The sequence below is a fragment of the Pantherophis guttatus genome, chromosome 7 (assembly GCF_059756535.1).
Source record: "Pantherophis guttatus breed Tessera chromosome 7, ASM5975653v1, whole genome shotgun sequence".
Classification (NCBI taxonomy): domain Eukaryota; kingdom Metazoa; phylum Chordata; class Lepidosauria; order Squamata; family Colubridae; genus Pantherophis; species Pantherophis guttatus.
The window spans coordinates 20,751,248-20,770,541 of record NC_142069.1 but is presented as its reverse complement, the minus strand read 5'-3'; the positions used below and the strand labels follow the sequence as shown (position 1 = coordinate 20,770,541).

The 19,294-nt window shown below is 39.2% G+C and overlaps 1 protein-coding gene across 2 annotated transcripts in view; it reads left to right on the top strand.

Annotated features, from left to right (window-relative positions):
- PTN (pleiotrophin) overlaps window positions 1-17,582 on the top strand; it is a 114,608-nt gene extending 97,026 nt beyond the window's left edge. For both annotated transcript variants that reach the window (XM_060694508.2, XM_087873742.1), the window contains one exon: window positions 16,830-17,582. In XM_060694508.2, the coding sequence (XP_060550491.1) occupies window positions 16,830-16,882 (53 nt within the window). In that variant the 3' untranslated portion in view covers window positions 16,883-17,582. The remainder of the gene's footprint in view (window positions 1-16,829) is intronic.
- Window positions 17,583-19,294: the final 1,712 nt, after the last annotated feature.

The following is a 19,294-nucleotide window of genomic DNA, read 5'->3' as shown; positions in this document are numbered from 1 at the left end:
TTGACTCCAAAGATGGCTTTAGCTCAAGAAGCAAAGTGGTTTTTGAAAGGAAGAAAGCCTTTCCATCTTACAGTATTTGTCTCTTGTTGCATCTATAGTAGTAGCTCAGATTTTCCCTGGAATCCCTTAATGTGCAGCAAAGTCTTTCAGAGGTTATAGGACACAGCAGAGAATACAGGCAGGAAACATGGTGGACACCCATTCATTGCATGTGTTTAAGTGAAGATTAAATAGCTATCAGAATTTAGTTTGAATTCCAGTTCTAAATGAGCATGGAATCCTTGACCAATCCTTATAAATCTGTTTTCTGAGCCTTGGCTACAGAAATTGAATTTTATTTGTGTAAACAGCTCAAACACCAGTATTTCAGCCATTTAAATTGATCAAACTATGATGACATATCATATTGACACTAAGTAAATGGAAGTAGCTTTTCTTTTTAAAAATCTGCATAAACATGTTTAAGATAGATAGATAGATAGATAGATAGATAGATAGATAGATAGAAAGATAGATAGTCTTTTCAGTATTCTTTTAAAAGTCCTGCAATATAAATTGAGTTTAAACAATGTAAAATGATTGAACTAAAATGCTGAAATGCTTAAAACCTATGCTTGTTTAAAGCTCTTTCATATGAATTCTATCATAAAATGCTGGATTTTCTTCCCTTTGATTTTGTGCTCTCAGTTTCAGCTGCTTCTGTGATTATTGTACTGCTTAATCTATAATGTGGTTCATTAGATGGATGCATGAAAAGGTTAATCTTTAGCATTACTAGAGGCAAAGAAATAAGCTGCTGCTTCAAATAATTTGGTAGGGAAATGAAGGATTTTTCTGATACTGGCAAGGGTTGCAAACAAATCAGACTTAACTAAAATGGGATTTCTGCATTCCAAACCAACCAATGACCTAAGTCATTGTTGATGAGCCATATGTTTATATTATGGCTCATAGTTATTGTTTATCTGCAATAGTACCGTGTTTCTCCGAAAATAAGAGCCCGTCTTACATTTTTTTGAACCCTGAAATAAGGGCTTGGCCTTATTGCCATGCGCTCAAAAACCCGATTGGGCTTATTATCAGGGGATGTCTTATTTTGGGGAAAACAGGGTAACGTGATCTGAACTGTTGTCTTTTGTTAACCTAGGTTTAGAGTTTCATGTGTTATATCAGGGCTGTTAAACTTGATATCATTGAAGGCTGCATCAGGGTTGTGTTTTACCTCAGAGGGAAGAGTGGGTGTGGCTGGAGTGTTTATGTTTTATGTTTTTATGTTTTATTTGATTTGTATACCGCCCTACTCCCGAAGGACTCAGGGCGGTGAACAGCCAAACAATAAAATAACATAGATACAAAAAATTTAAAAAACCAGATAAAATCAAATTAAATCATTTTGGCCCAGACAAATTAAAACACCCCAATAATTTAAAAACAGATTAAAATTTACATATTTAAAAAGGGAAGAGATTAGGCCAAGCCCGCCTGATGGAATAAAAAGGTCTTCACAGCGCGGCGGAAGGTGCGCAGATCTGGGATCCTCCGTATCTCTGGGGGGAGCTCATTCCAGATGGTAGGTGCCCCCACAGAGAAGGCTCTCCCCCTAGGGGTCGCCAGCCGACATTGTTTGGCTGACGGCACCCGGAGGAGTCCCTCTCTATGAGAGCGTACTGGCTGGTGGGAGGCTATTGGTGGTAGTAGGCGGTCCCGTAGGTAACCAGGTCCTAAGCCATGGAGCGCTTTAAAGGTGGTAACCAAAACCTTGAAGCGCACCCGGAAGACCACCGGGAGCCAGTGCAGCTCGCGCAGGAGAGGTGTCACATGGGCGCGCCATGTCGCTCCCATTACCACCCGTGCGGCCGCACTCTGCGCCAGTTGGAGCCTCCGGGTGCTCCTCAAGGGGAGCCCCATGTAGAGAGCATTACAATAGTCCAGGCGGGAGGTGACGAGGGCATGAGTGACCGTGCGTAACGAGTCCCGATCCAGAAAGGGACGCAACTGGCTAATCAGGCGAACCTGATGAAAAATCCTCCCGGTCACGGCCGTCAAGTGCTCTTCTAAAGACAGCCGTGAATCCAGGAGGACGCCCAAGTTGCGAGCCTTCTCCGTGGGGGCCAATGATTCACCCCCAATAGTCAGTGATGGCATCAACTGACTATATCGGGACGTTGGAAACCACAGCCACTCGGTCTTGGATGGGTTGAGCCTGAGCCTGTTCCTCCCCATCCAGATCCGTACGGCCTCCAGGCACCGGGACATCACTTCAAGGGCATCGTTGGGGTGATCCGGGGTGGAGATGTACAGCTGGGTGTCGTCAGCGTACTGATGGTACTCCACCCCGAAACCACGGATGATCTCGCCCAGCGGCTTCACATAAATGTTGAACAGGAGAGGCGAGCGGACCGACCCTTGCGGCACCCCACATATGAGGGGCCTCGGGGTTGACCTCTGTCCCCCTGTCAACACAGACTGCGACCGGTCAGAGAGAAAGGAGGAGAACCACCGCAACACAGTGCCTCCCACCCCTAACTCTTCCAACCGGTGCAGCATGATACCATGGTCGATGGTATCAAAAGCCGCTGAGAGATCTAACAGGACCAGGACAGAGGAGCACCCCCTGTCCCGAGCCCTCCAGAGATCATCAACCAACGCGACCAATGCCGTTTCCGTGCTGTACCCAGGCCTGAAGCCCGACTGGAACGGATCCAGATATGCTGTTTCATCCAGGTGCTGGGGGAGCTGTTGCGCAGCCACACTCTCAACAACCTTCGCCACAAAACGAAGGTTGGAGACCGGACGATAATTTACCAACATTGCCGGGTCCAGGGAAGGCTTCTTGAGGAGAGGCCTCACCACCGCCTCTTTCAAGGTGGCAGGAAAGACACCCTCACCCAACGAAGCATTTATAATCCCCTGGAACCAGCCTCGTGTCACCTCCCGAGAAGCCAGCACTAACCAGGAGGGACACGGGTCCAATAAACAAGTGGTCGCGTTCATTAGGTAATTCCTAATATGAGATCTTATCAGTGTCCGGTCAAGTGGGTGTGGCCACGGTGGGCATGGCCAGCTCAATGTCCTGCGGCCCTCTGCCAGCCAAAACAGAGCCAGGGAGAGCCGCACGCCAAAAATGGAGCCCGGGAGGGCCGCGCGCAGCCCTCAAGAGCTCCGTTTTCGCTGGCAGAGGCACTGTGGCCTGATCCTTCACTGTTTCCAGGTTGGCCCTATGGGCCAGATTTAAGCACCCTGCGAGCTGGATCCGGCCCATAGGCCTTGTGTTTGACACCCCTGAGTTATATGAACATACTCACTCTACTGTATGGGAAATGCTTCCTTCACTCCCCTTTTTCTACCTTACTCCATCCTTCCAGATATCCTAGAATGTACTTTTCTCCCTCTCCCTATATAGGGCCAATGATTTTTGCCTGGGTATGATAGGAATTTGGTTTTCTAAACAAATGTGATAGGAGTTGTAGTTCAACACAGCTGGAAAATCCTAGTTTGAAAACAGGTGTTTTCATACATACTTACAGTTAATGCTTAACAATGGCTCCTTTCCTAAGGGTAGGAAATGGGAGCTAAAGGAATGTGTTACTTTGCCAATTCTTATCTGAGCTGACCTGATCTGTAAAATACATCTATCAGGAATTAGTTATCATTATATTTATACTTTCCAAAGAGTGGTGTAGTGGCCTGGAGATGGAGCTCTTGCTTCAAAATCAGGAGGCTGTGAGTTCAATCCTAGGTAGAGGCAGATATTTCTCTCTTTTTTACTTTTAAAAGCATTTTTTCGGCCGAAGAGGTTGTAGAAAAAATGCTTTTAAAAATTAAAAAAAAAGCACCTCTGATGATCGCACGGCTCAGCTGGGCGGGGGGGGGGGGGGCAGGGATTTTTGCTACCGGTTCTCCGAACCACCCGCCACCATTGCTACCGGATCAGGCAATCTGGTCTGAACCGGGAGCATTTCACCCCTGCTTTTGTCTTCAAATAAGTCTTCCCTTTTAATTTTCTCAAATGAAATGTTTCTATCTAATCTGTTGTGCAATTTAAACAAGGATTCTTTTGCTCCTTGAAACTGGTAGGGTTTTTTTTTTTTTCCAAAGTATTGTGAAGATGCTAGGATGGTTATCAAATAAAGGAATAAAGAAAAGGAAATATAACAATATAAAAACAAATGTTTCTCAGAATCAACCATCGGAAGATTTATAAGCTATTGTTATTTGTAAAGAATAAAGGAAGCAAGCAAAAGAATTGCGGTATGAGTGACCTGTAGTTTGATCACCAGTAATGATGTTTTGAATCCTTTCAGGTATTTTAGAGACAAAAAAAAATCTTATTTTTGAATTGGTTCCACTGTGAATCATATCTGAGCATAACCATGATAGAAGTCCCATCACAGATATTAGTCATCAGATGCAAGGCCAGTTATCAAATAAAGGAACATAGAAAAGAAAATACAGCAATATAAAAACAAATTTCTCAGAAACAACTAGCGAAGGATTCACATTTCTCTATTATTATAAAGAATGAAGAAGGCAAGAAAAAGAATAAGAAATTATACTTGCTTCCTTCCTTCAAGATATTTGTGTTTGAAGAATTATTTAAAAAATTGGTTTAAGCTTATTGCCTAAAGAATTATTTAAACAATAGGCAAAATTCTCAATTCTCAATAGCAGATATATATTAATTTTTCAGCAATGACTCAGAAGTTACATAGATTTTTTTTTAAGTGGAAGATGTGGGTTCCAGAAAAGAACAATGTCCTCCACCATGATATATAGTAAAAAGGGGATCCATTAAAAGGCACTGTCAACTTTGAAATGGATCAAGCCTGCCGCCGCCATCGTTCCGTTTCTCTGATTGCCACATAGTGTGAGAGGAGGGAAAGTCTGGAATGTCAGACCAAACAACAATAACAGATCATTCTGTGGGAACCAAGGTCATCTCAACAGGTGTTGGCCAGAGACTGAGGGGAGTTACCAAGAAGATGACCGAACACCTAATTGGACAATGTGACCCGTGACCATGAGGGAGGGAATTATCTATTCTTTAATTATACTGAAACCGCGGGAAAAATTTAGAGCTGGTTTTTTTTTTCATTCATGCCCAAATGATGTACTCAATGAAACAGTTCTTTGAGAAAGCTGAAAGTCTTGTAGTGCTGAATTGGTTGGGCTCATTATTCAGAACCTTGGTAGGCATTTTTCCAAGTTCCTGCAAACTTTGAGTGAACTCCCCTCTTTTGCTTGGCTTGGTGAGACATGGGTGTCCAAGGCATCGTGCAGGATATATCAGGTGCAAAGGATCAGGACCATACATTAAGTTGCAGTTCAAAGAATCTATTGCTCAAGGCTCTACATAAACATCTAGTCAACTAAAGTTAACTAGACTTTAGATATTAAATTGTCACCAGATAACGGTCAACAGAATTCAAGAGGGGGTTGGACTTGGATCATTTGTGGGAATATAACAACTCTAAGCTGATGACATGCTTAACTCTGCCTCCCAGCCTTCTACCTGCTCTTCTCCTACATGATAGGGATAGGCAATCCATGGTATGTGTATTATAGAAAACTTACCCAACTTTTATAGTCCTTGGATCTCAAACAAGTAGTATGCATTACATCAGCATTATCACAAATTGTGATTAAATTGAACAAAGTGCAAAATTTATGAAGATTTTCATTGGGTGGCTGTTTGCATCTTTTGGTGAAAATATATACGGTGCTGCCAAACTATCTAAACTTTCTACTTTGGGAAACTGGAAGAAACGTGAACTCTAAAAGGGAGGCACATCTTTCAAGAAATACCAACTGTTGTTGAAAATGACAAACATGTCACAGTCTTTTTTCCCCCCTTTCTCTGATGTCAGGTCATTATATTGAGAACTTTTCTATTTGTGCAGCAGGAAGACAGTCATATAACTTGCAGATGTAGTGACACCATAATATAATGATATTTTACTAGAGAAAAGAGAATGTGGATGTGCGGGTCTAGTTTGTATGTTTGGATAGGTTACATGAATATGCAAATGGATTTCAATCCACTAATAGCTTTTTTTTTTGAATCAAGTTTTTTTGATTTTTTTCTTTCATACACCCACATATTTTATGAACAGTGTATTGACCATATCATATCTTATACAACTTGTCATATCCAAATACATTTTACATAGTTACAATTTCTGCCAAAATATTTTTTCCATACTTTTTTATGTGCTTATTGTATAAACCACATCTTCTTCCACCCTTAAATTCTTATTTCTCCATTATTAATCATATATATTCTTTTTTAACTTTTATATTGATTCATTCTTCGTCCTAATAAATTTAAACATGTTTGGGGTAGCCTTTCTACCATTTCATCTTTTTTATTTTACAACAATCCTTCTCCTTCTTGTCTCTTTCCCTTCCCTCTCTTCTTTTATCCTTTCCTACTTTCTTTTTTCCTCCTCTCCTACTCCTTCTCTACTTCCCCTTCCTTTCTCCCCCTCCTCCTTTCTTCCTCTCTTTCTAACCTTCTCTCATACTCTTATTTCCCCTCCCTTTCTTCCTCTCCTTTTCCTTTTCTTCTATTTCTTTCTCTCCTTCCTCTCTTCGCCCCTCCTTCCATCCCTCTACTCCTTCTTACCATTCTCTTTCCATTGCTATATTCATTTTCAATTCAGTATTTTCCTCTTTGGTGTCCAGGCAACCCCTATTTTTTTCAATTTATTGAATACATTTCTCAAAATCCCCATCCCATTTTTTAATTATTAACAATGTATTTCAACTTATTCCATTTTTATCATAAAACCTTTTAACTAAATTAACCTTCCACCTCTTATTTTCTTTAATTACTAATTTCTTATTTCCACATCAATTAATTATTTCCCTCGTTTACTAGCATTTCAATTTTATATCACAATTTCAGTTATTTTCACATTTAAACCAATCTATCTTTCACATTGCATCTGCTGATCCATTTTACAATAAACAACATATTTCTTCTTTTTTGTTTCTTACATACATCATTTACTAACATTTCAATTTTGTTATCTTAATTTCAGTTAATTATTCTATTTTACAGTAATCTCTATACTTCTTTTAATTTACTTCTTACATACAATTTCTACTACTAATACCATTCCCTTAAATCAACAAATAAATGCTTTAATTCCCTTTCTGCTATCCATTATTCTTCCCCTTTTAACCATTTTCTTTTGCTCTCTCAAGAATTCCATTTCTTAATATTTTTCTCCCTTTCTCCCATTCTCTTATTTCCTTCTTTTTCTTTTTATATTTATTGTATCTTTCCCCCTAAATCCTTTCTCTAGTTTTTAAGATTGTTACCCTCTTAATTCTCCTCCTCAATCTTTTCCCATTTCCTTCTTTTCCCTTCTTTTTTGAGGAATATTCCCCCCTATCCATTTTTATTTTGTCACTGTCAATCCCAGTGTAATTGTCTATTTTTTTATCTTCAATTATTTCCCCTTCAACATTATGTTCTTGCTTCTCATTTTTATTCTTTTTCTTTTTCTTTTGTATTCTAACCAGTTCTCTGCTACTTTATTTCCCTTAAATGCTTCATGCATCTTCTTAAACATCTCCGTTAATTCCTCATACTCATATTCCCAATTTTCCATATTGTCAGTTCAAAGAAGAATTTTTTTTAATTTTAGTTTATATTCAAGTCCATGTAGTGTCTCTCTTTTCTTTTTTCTTTCCAAATAGTATCCAATTCAAATATTTATTTAGACTATTCCAGTTTGAGGCTTTATTTTTTCCACTTCTTTTCAAAGTCGTGCTCCAGCTGTTTAAACAAATACTCTTTAAAATTTCCCACAGTAGTCTAAATCCTTTATTTCTTCAACTTCTAAAGCTATCATTGTAGTGCTTCCTTTCCACCAGCCAGTGGTGGGTTGCTCCCGGTTCGCAGCAGTTCGCAAGAACTGGTAGTAAAAATGTTTAGTAGTTCGGAGAACCGGTAATAACATTGGCTGGCCACACCCCCGAACCGGTCCCCGGCCCTGTCACCGCTTGCTTACCCCGCCCAGAGGCTTTTTTTTTACTTTTAAAAGCATTTTTTCTACAACCTCTTCTTCTGAAAAAGTGCTTTTAAAAGTTAAAAAAAAAGCTTCTGATGATCGCGTGGCTCAGCTGGGATCTCAGAGGCTTCTAAAAGCATTTTTTTCCTGCAACCTCTTCAGCCGAAGAGGTTGTAGAAAAAAAAAATCCTTTAAAAGCCTTTGGCGATCCCAGCTGACTTGCCTGATCATCAGAAGCTTCTAAAAGCATTTTTTTCCTGCAACCTCTTCAGCCGAAGAGGTTGTAGAAAAAAAAAATCCTTTAAAAGCCTCTGGCGATCCCAGCTGACTTGCCTGATCATCAGAAGCTTCTAAAAGCATTTTTTTCCTGCAACCTCTTCAGCCGAAGAGGTTGTAGAAAAAAAAAAAATCCTTTAAAAGCCTTTGGCGATCCCAGCTGACTTGCCTGATCATCAGAAGCTTCTAAAAGCATTTTTTTCCTGCAACCTCTTCAGCCGAAGAGGTTGTAGAAAAAAAAAATCCTTTAAAAGCCTCTGGCGATCCCAGCTGACTTGCCTGATCATCAGAAGCTTCTAAAAGCATTTTTTTCCTGCAACCTCTTCAGCCGAAGAGGTTGTAGAAAAAAAAAATCCTTTAAAAGCCTTTGGCGATCCCAGCTGACTTGCCTGATCATCAGAGGCTTCTAAAAGTATTTTTTTCTGCAACCTCTTAAGGTTGTAGAAAAAAATGCTTTTAAAAGTAAAAAAAAAAAAAAAGTTGGCCAGACCTCCAAGAAAGGGGGAAAAGATATGCAACTAATAAGCCAAAACAACTTCCAGTTCTTCCAGTGCCTGCTTCTTCATCAGTCTAGTAGGGCTTCCATATCTGGGCTGCAAAGATACAGAAGACGACTGTATTTGGCAGCAAAGAAAATTAGCACCCACCCCTCTTAAAAGAATGAAATATTCTAGGAAATATTTAAAAGGCAGAATATTTCCCCTAAAAGAGAAATAAAAATCTTAAAGGAAACAGAAACTCAGCCCCAGCTCCCTGCCCCCAGCAGATATTTTGGTTCCAGCTTATCTACAAGACAAAATACCTTCACCCTCAGGACATAATAGGACAAGCCTTCTATCCATCTAGCAACAGAGCTTACGACATGGCACCTGGGGATATTACATCACAGTTCAACCAGACTTATCTCAGACAAACTCCTAGGATTTGCACATGACCCATACAGCAACCAATAGAATACCTGCCCTTGCCACAGGAACAGGAAGCTCAAGTTCAAAGCCCAAGAGAGGGTTTAAATAACACTCACTCTTCACTCCATGTGTTCAACTGCACCAGGACCATGTGCTTAATGGTTCTGCTCCATTAAACCAGCTTTCCAAGCAGCCTTCATGTTTCCAGTGTCTTTCTCCCCACTTGGAACTGAACCCAGATGGACATTTCTTCCAACAACAGCAAAGAGATATTAACAATTTAACTCTTCTCTGCCATTTAGTGAGTGTTTGGGTCTTTACATGCTATTGACCAACGTGGCTGCCATCTGCACAGCCTTAAATATATTGTTCAAGCTTTGCAGTTCCAGTAAGAATCAGCATTCTTACATATTGTCTGTGTCAGCATCATTCTGAATGCTGAGCCATTTATTGCTCCTAATGGAAAATAACAAAATCTGATTAATCCAATGAATCAAGTTGTGCAGCACATTGTTGGGAATTCTCCATTCCTTTTGCCAGGACATACAATACTACAATGGTCTAGTTGCATCAGCAGGTTGGATCCAAGAATTGACATATTTTACAAGAAATGTGAGGTGCTTTTATAGAATCTAATACAATTCACAATTGTTTGTGTTTAAGCCAACCCCAGTCCCTTTGCCTACTGAAAAGGAATAAATGATAACATATTTTAAATTTGATTTCCACAAAATGTTAGTTATTATACTTCTCTTTTTTACCTTTAAACTCTGTGTGGCTATACATCCTGCGGGACAAGTTTTCAACTGGCTTCTTCCTAAAATTTTCATATATCATATAAAGGCCGTGACATTAAAAAAGTCTACTTGTATCAATTCAGAACTATCTAATATTGGGTCCACACTATTAAGAAAAAATGCTGAATATTCAGATGTGGTACCCAACTGCACTGACTTTGGTTAGCTGAAAAAAAGTCATCTGATTTAACAATGGCACAAATTTATCATCATTTTGCACTTTTCAATACTTACCCACAAAAATGGGTTGTTTCTGAGTGCTCCGGTACTGCAAATAGGTAAAGATAATATTTGGACTTCTCCAAGGCATCTGTGGTTAGTTTTTTTAAAAAAGAAAAAAAATACCTTCTAAACTAGTTTTTGCTTCATTAGAAATGCCCCATATGCTGTAATTTCTGTAGTTTTTCAAAAGATTTCTTCCCGTTCAAAAGAAGCTTCTGCTTTATTCTCAGGGTGCTTGACATATTCCTTTTAATCTCATTTGGTGCTTTTAAAAAAGTGTTACTAAGGGTTGCTACTGCTGACATTCTCTTTAGTTACATAGCTTTCACTTATCTTGAAGTCTGTCTGATGTCCATATTTCCCAATTTCCTCAACAGAGACATGGGATGAGTTTTCATGGATTTAAGGGAACTGGGAGAAATCAGGAGACTGAAGAACTCAATGAATTTCACAATGAAAGAAGGGACATTCACATAATCTTTTTTTTAAAAAAATATGGAAAATTATTAAAAAAGTACAAACAAAAAATATAGCAGTATGGATAGAATTGCAGAGAGTAATATAATACATATAGAGTTTTAAAGCATCAATTTTCGCCTAATAATAGTACAAACCTCCATTAAACCAAATCACCAAAAAAAAGGAAAAATTATCCAGAAGAAAGGATTCTCAACTGCCATACAATATTCCTATAAATATTTACCCACAGTCACACTAAGATTATTATTTTATATTCTTAAGATTCCTTTTTTGCAGCCAAGCATACCTAATTTGGTAAAGAAGCTCTTTGGTTCAGTGGTGGGTTTCAAAAATTTTTGCTACCAGTTTGGTGGATGTGGCAAGGTTGAGGGCATGTGACTGAATGGGTGTGGCCAACTTGATGTCACTCATGCCCATTTAGTCACATGACCACCACCCCCACCTAGCCATACCCACAGGAAAAAGTAGGAAATTTTTGGAATTTCCACCTATCTACCCCCGCCCTCCCTTCGCCAGTCACCCCCATTTTCCCTCCTTTAGCAGCCCTGGCTCTAGCCCTGCTTCCTCCCCTCCCCACCACCTCTTTTTTCAGGCTGCTTACCTTCCACAGCAGCTGGTCCAGAGTCCGGAAGGCAAGCTGACCGGAGTTTTCGGCAGCCTTCAGACAGCTGCCACTGCTGGAAAGCAGCTGGCAAAGAAGCCTCCCAGCTCTTTGAGAGGTGCTTTGTGGCTGTGGCAGCTGGCTGCAGGCCACCGAAAAGTATCGGAGGTTGCAGAAAAAGCTGCTGCCGTCGCCGCTATTTTCTTCATGCATGCACATCCCATTGGACTTGCAATGGGATGTGCGTGTGCGAAGAACATGGTGGCGATGAACATGGTGGGGAACTGGTTTGGGGGTGCAGCCAGCTGGCCATCACTACCAGTTCAGCGACCTTGGCCAAATTTCTACCAACGGTTCGTGTGAACCGATGGGAACCGGCTGAATACCACCTCTGCTTCGGTTCCATCAAATAGTAAAAGTTGAATTTTTCCTGACAGACTTGGTATGCCTTAACATGGCAAATGATAGCTCAATTTTGTTTGAATCTCTTCTTGACCCATTGTGTTAACTTCATGGAAGAGAACAATGAAGTGAACATAATACCTAAACAAAAATAGGAACTTTTAAGGTGAAGACTTTGACAGCAGAGTACAAGAACTGATGTTAAGAATATCATTCATTAATCTTTGGTCAAAATCCATAGTTCTGAGTTTTCCTGTTTTGACTTCATTTTTAATCCAATATGAGTTTCAGCAATTTAAACTTTGGGGTTCTCAGAATTCCATATATGTACCCTGTTTTCCCCAAAATAAGACATCCCCTGATAATAAGCCCAATCGGGCTTTTGAGCGCATGGCAATAAGGCCAAGCGCTTATTTCAGGGTTCAAAAAAATATAAGACAGGGCCTTATTTTCGGGGAAACACAGTAGTTGTTGTATATTTTAACATTATCAAATATAATTTACAAATACAGTCTACCTTGCTGAGACAGCATTAGAGGTAAGGGTAGTAATTGATGTTAGGCTCCATAAAATTTCACTGCCTACTTAAAAAAAAAAGAAAAGGAAAGAAAATATCTGTCAGTTCTTTATTTTTGACCAAATTAACTGGCATCTATTGATATATTTGGGCATTTGATTTGGATAACATCTGCAAAATGTCAAAGCAATTGTTCCTTGTGTGGTAATTTGGGAGGAATAGTTAAAGTTTGGAAGTAGTAAAGCAAAGAGATTGTTCCCCCTTTCCAATATTATCTGGCGGAAAGGTGGTGCTATTAGCATTAGCATTATGCTAATGCTATTAGCATTAGCAAGGATAGCATATCCTTGCTATTCTTGCACATTTCCCACACCATTGTTTTAGATTAGGCAGGATGCTGGAAAGAACAAAGTAGCTTGTTTCATTTGTCAAATTTAATTCCAGGTATGAGTTTTGTGGTTTGTTCTTTGCATTGCTGAGGATGGCACTGGCATCCACGGGAGTAGATATGTGGCTAAAGATTGCATCTGGTCCTGAAGTGCTAGTCCACTGGTTACTTGTCCTCACTGTTAGGAAGTTTTTCCTTAATTCCAGATTGCTTCTCTCTTTGGTTAGTTTCCAACCATTGTTTCTTTTCCTGCCCTCTGGTGTTTTGGGGCACCAGAGGGCAAGTGGCAGCCCCTCAAATACTGGAATACTGCTATCATGTCACCCCTAATTCTTCTTTTCTTTATACTAGAAATAGAGAATGTGTGGAAAAGGTGCAGAATGGGCTGCTCATCTGCATAATGAGCATATTCCAAAGATTCCCCAGTAAAAAAGAAAGGAACAGTGGCCAGGTAACTCAAAGCATTTGTGGATGCAGGTGTGTGTTTCAGAGCCATGCAGCATCTTCTCATTTGCCTTCCACTGTTGGACTACAGCCATTTTTCTCCAAGGGCTAACTGGTATTTTTTGGGTCCTCCACCAGCTAATCCTTGAGACAAACACTTGCATGCCAAGTATAACCGGCTGTTGAGATAAGAAAAGCTGGGTCTGGATCATAGTTGAGTTCTATCTCTTCCCTCCCTCCATTTCTTCCCACACTATTAATATCCTTTTTTTAAAAAAAGGAGAGGGGAGAAAAGTATATCTGGAAAATAATATTAAATATCTGCGTAGGTGATGAAGGACATACATTGCCCATTTTTAAATCACACATTTATTTTTAACATTTCTTTTGGCAGAGGGAGAAGGCAGGTGTGGAAAAAGCCCCCTTCCTGCAGAAAGCAACACCCGCTAACTTGCTCTTTTCCTATGGCTGCAAGATGAATGGTGGTTTTGGCTGCTCCTTCTTGTTCCTATCCCAACCAATTCATCGGTTTTGAGTAGACAAGGGAACAAACCAGAAGTGACAGCAAGGTCAGGGATTTTCTGAAGGTCAATAGCAAATCTTATAAAGCTTATGGGCTTTAGAAGGCAGGTGGCTATTCTTCTCCTGACTGAATACCTAGTTCTTTTACCTTGGCAATACTTCTACTGTAATCTTGGGGGAACAAATGCTCCATTAAGAGGCTCTTCTCAAAGTTTAGAAAAGTATCAGAGGCTCTTCCAAACTTTAGGTTTAGAACCTAAATCTGAATCCCTGGAAGAAGCTACTCACTTAATGTCTCTGTGACACACAATTCTTGTTGCCCACTTTAGATTCATGGTTCAGGAGTGCTGAAAGAATTCATCCATCATTTCCTACAAAAGACCGCAGCAGAGAATGTCAGAGTTGAAAAGGACTATTTATTTCATCAGGTCCTAGCCTGTAAAAAGTGCAGGAACCATATTAAAGTATGCCTGAGAGAACGTTCTTCAGCCATTCTTGAACAGAGTCAGTGAATGGGAGATCACCGCCACTTTAAACAATTGTTATTGTTGAATTGTTCTAACTACTGCAACACTCCTAACCAGTGGTGGGATTCAAATAATTTAAAAACCAGTTCTCTAAACTAATGATTTCTTCCAACAACCAGTTCACCAAACTGCTCAGAAAGTTAACAACCGGTTCTCCCGAAGTGGTGCGAACTGGCTGAATCCCACCACAGCTCCTAAACCTCAATGGCTAGGATGTGTCTCCCTGTAATTGAAATCTATTATTCTACCCCCTGCACTCTAGAAATACTTTCGCCTTCCGAGACTCTTACCTCTTTTTTCAATGAGTTTTCTCAAACCTAACCATATATTGTTCTGTTATGTTCTTGGTGCTCTCTAAGTCTGGTTGCTTGCTTGCAAATGCTCCATTACTTAAGTAGGTAACCTGATCACTAACACTGATGATATTACCTAGTTGGATAATTAAATCAACCAACCAATCAATCAATCAATCAATCAATCAACCAATGGAACAGCTTTCCTTTGCCTTGTGGGAGCTTCAAAATAAATAAATAAATAAATATCTGTAAACAGTGGTGAAATCTATTTTTTTTTTACTACCAGTTCTGTGGGCGTGGCTTGGTGGGCATGGCAGCGGAAGGATACTGCAAAATCTCCATTCCCACCCCAATCCAGGGGAAGGATACTGCAAAATCCCCATTCCCTCCCCACAACTGGGGGAAAGATATTGCAAAATCTCCATTCCCATCCCACTCTGGGGCCAGCCAGAGGTGGTATTTGCCGGTTCTCCGAACTACTCAAAATTTCCGCTACCAGTTCTCCAGAACCTGTCAGAACCTGCTGGATTTCACCCCTATCTGTAAGCAAACAACCATGCTCAGAGCCCTGAGCTACAGATATTCTTGTCTGTTGGATATGCAATTCCTTTAATCTCTTCTCATAGGACTTAGTTTCCAGCCCCTTTTATCAACCTTGTTGACTTTCTTTACAGCTTTTTCAGTTTTTCTGATTCCTTCTGAAAGATAGCTGGAGCTGGGTGTAGTAAGCAAGGTAGATCCTGGCAGAACATAGCAGAATTATTATTTTCAGTTATTTGGACATTCATAAAATTGCTATTGCTTTCTTGGCAGCCGTGTCACGTAGCTGAATCATATCTAATCAACTATGATTCCAAGATCTTTTCCACACATACTATAACAAAGGTGCCTCCTGCTTCAGAATTGTATATTTTTCCCATAAGAAGGAAGCTATATTTATCACTGTTACATTTCATTTTGTAATTTTCAGACCCCTTCTTTAACATGTCAAGATCAATTTAAAATTTGTTTTCATCCTCTAAGATTATTAGTTATCCCACCGATTGTTATGCTCTTTACAAACAAACATTCCTTTCATCTCTTCGCTCAAGTCATGAATTTATTTGTTTTTTGCTTGTTGCTTTGTTGACTTTTTGATTTATATAGTCACCTGCTTGATATACAACTCAGGAAGGTATAAGTTGAAGAATACTCATTGCAGAAGAAATGTTCTAATAGAATGTATCTGTGTGAGATATTGACTGATCTTTTTCTAATGGAGGCATATATCTGGAAGAAGCACCATTTAAACAAATTGAAAGTCATCAATTGTTGTTCTGGGCAAAACTGCTATTTCAGTAACTGAAGGAAGATGGTATGAATTCCAGGGCTACCTCATTTAGCTAGCTGCTAATATTAAAAAAAAGCCCTGGAAATATGGGTCCATTTTCTCTCCAAATGTTTTTGGAACTGGGCATTCTAGGAAATCTAAAATGGTTGCCCCCAGCCAGTAAAGTTTTGTGGTCAACTCTTCCTATGTCATCCCTTTCCTATGGAATTGCTAGCTATGAGACTTTGTTCTCTTATTTGCCAAATAACAAATTCAGGTCTCCCAGTTTTTTTTTTAAAGCAGTAAGCATTTAAATACATGTAGAGTATCAATATGAAGTATGCACTCACTTTTAATATAGATAAATATTTATGTTTCAGTAATCAGACATTTGAAAAAAATCAGGGTGCTTTTTCTCTGGATTACATTTGCAGGATCTTGAGGCTAAATTGGAAGAGATGGAATATACAAACAGATTTTTCGTTGACTGCATGTGATAATCTTTACACACACACACACACACACAGATATATATATATATATATATATATATATATATATATATATATATATATATATATATAATGTTTTCTCTTTATATACAATATGTGCTTAAAGAACAGCGTACTGTCTGGACCAATTTGTTTACATAGTAATACTTATTAAGTTTCTAATTTCTACCTCTTTTATCCAGCCATTGATAAAACAAGTCCCAAGTTTGAAAGTATTTTGTGTCTTCTTTTTCTTTTATCTTCAGTGTTAATCTGTCCATTTCTGCACAGTCCAATATTTTTTAAATTATATCTTCTTCCATAAGTGTTCCCTCACTTTTCCAATGTTGTGCAAATACAATTCTTGCTGCTGTTAAAACATGCAATATCAAATATACATTCCCTTTATCATATTTTTCTGATATTATGCCTAACAAAAATAATTCAGGCATACAATCTATATGCTATCTACATGTGATAGTCCTGAGTACATTGTACAAAATAGTATTGTGAGGATGGTGGGCGTATCTCTTGTTCCTGGGATCTAATAAATGCTCATTCTTTCCTTGCCATCATCTTTCTTTTTGACGATGTTTTGATCCTGTTCTTATTCTTCTTGTGTCAACAGAACCCAAGAAAAAGAAAAAAGAAGGCAAGAAGCAAGAGAAGCCACTGGAATAGGGAAGCTATGCTGGCCATGAAAATGGGACTTCCTTGAATGTAATTGGTTAACAAGTTTCATTGACACCTAGTCCTTTTATCCAGAAGTTATTTATAGCTTAATTGTACAATAGGGAAAAATAAGCATACAAATGCACCCCCTTTTCTCTCTCTCTCTCTCTTTCTCTCTCTTTTTTACTCCACTGTTACAAGTTCTCCAACTTGTTGATCTTCCAATGAGTCAGACTACAGCTGTCACCCATTGTCTTTCTGGCTGGGCATGATGGGAGTTGTAATGCAACACACCTGGAATGATCCAAGTTGGGGAAAGTTGATATTCTAGTATTTTAAATGTATAATCTTAGTGGCATGTGTAGAAAACCTCAATAAAGGCAGCAATATCATTTAGTACATGAGTGCCATTATATATGCGAAAGTATAGATTCCTTTTAAATTCCTCTTTTATTCTGCCAAGTCCACTTTGGTTCTGCATGTTTGTGACTTACATGGGACTCTCAAGGTGTAGCCTGTAAGGGTTTTATGATGTCATAACGGTCTGGGCAGACAGGCCTTTTTATGTATAAAATAGACAGAACTTCCTCCACCAAGTTTTTATGTTTCGTAATAGCAAGAGTAGATTTCTATATGCAGAGTGTACCAGCACTGAAATAGCTAACTTGGTTGTAACTTACAGCTTTTAATAAAACATTTTAAAACTATAGTCCATCATGATTTTTTTTTTTTATATCCTTCCTGAATACATTTCCCATCACAGGACAGAATTAATTCATGGTAAGCATGAAAATTCATTTCCACTACTTCTGGTAACTCTTCTGCTATCAAACATTGAAGCAAAGGCTGCAGATCCAAAATATGTTTTTTCATCCCACTAAGATGGACGGAAGCATTTGTGACTTGATGGTGTAACTCCATGATAGCAATAGCAATAGCACTTAGACTTATATACTGCTTCATAGTGCTTTTACAGCCCTCTCTAGGTGGTTTACAGAGTCAGCCTATTGCCCCCAACAATCTGGGTCTTAATTTTACCAACCTTGGAAGGATTGAAGGCTGAGTCAACCTTGAGCTTGGTGAAATTCGAATTGCCAAACTGCTGGCAGGCAGTGATGAGCAGAAGTAGCCTGCAGTACTGCACTCTAACCACTGCGCTACCATGCATGATATTATTCAATAGAGGGAGGTAGTCCTCAACATATAACAGTTCTTTTAGTGACTGTTCAAAGTTACCACAGCACTGATAACAGTCACTTATGATAGTTTTTCACATGACTATTGCAACATCCCTATGGTCACATGATCAAACTTCTTTTTGCTTGGCACCTGGTTCATATTTATGATGGTTGCAGTGTCCTGGAGTCATGTGATCGATGACCTTTTGCATCCTTCTGACAAGCAAAGTGAATGGGGAAGCCAGATTCACATGACAGATTCACTACTAATTTAACAACTGCAGTAATTCACTTAACGACTGTGCAAGAGAGGTTGTAAATGGGGCCAAACTCACTTAAATAAATGTCTCACTTAGCAACAGAAATTTTGGGCTCAATTATGGTCGTAAGTCAAGAACTACCTGTAGTAGATGGTATAATAGCTGTAGTAGTGGGTTTCAATTTAGTTTGTTACTGGTTTGCTCGCTCACGTGACGCTTCTGCGCAGGAGCGTCTGGGTGGGCGGGCGGAGCCTCCTGCCACCGCTGCTACCAGTTTGCCCAATCCAGAGTGAACTGGTAGCAACCCATCACTGAATGATGATATTGATGAATTTAACATAACTTTTGGCCAACTGAAAAGCAACCTTTATTTCCCACATGATCTTGCAAATAATTGTTAGTATTTGAACTGCTACTGGAAAGTATGCATTTGATTATTTCCCTCATCCTATAATGTCCTTTCCAAAAATTTACAAATGTCGAAAGTCTCTTTATCCCCTCATTTCATGAGATAGTTGTTTTCTTTTTTAAAAAATGAGTTAATATTAAAGAGACTGCTTTGGAAAAAAAAATGGCTAAGCCTAACCCTTTCTTGGAAATAAATTTTATGTCCTGACACAGACTACTCCCAATTAAGAAAGACAAGGAAAAACTGCAATGGTTAGTAGACACCAACAGAAATAATCAGTCGTAAAGAAAGGAAACCTGGATAGGAAATGAAATATACCCTTTACTCATTTGACTGGAGGAAGAGATGCAGAGCAAACAGAGAGAATTCTTAAAAGTTATGAAGTTTTTTCCAGAACCAAGAGGTCAAAGACTACTTGAATGTCGCAGTAGATAAAATTAGATTTAATGGATTTATGTTAATAGAAAAGCCAGTGATGATGGAATATTGTGATATGTCCCTTAATGCTGAAACCATGGACACAAAAACCTAGAAAAGAGAACAAAAAGACATATTTGCAATTTAAATCATAGAT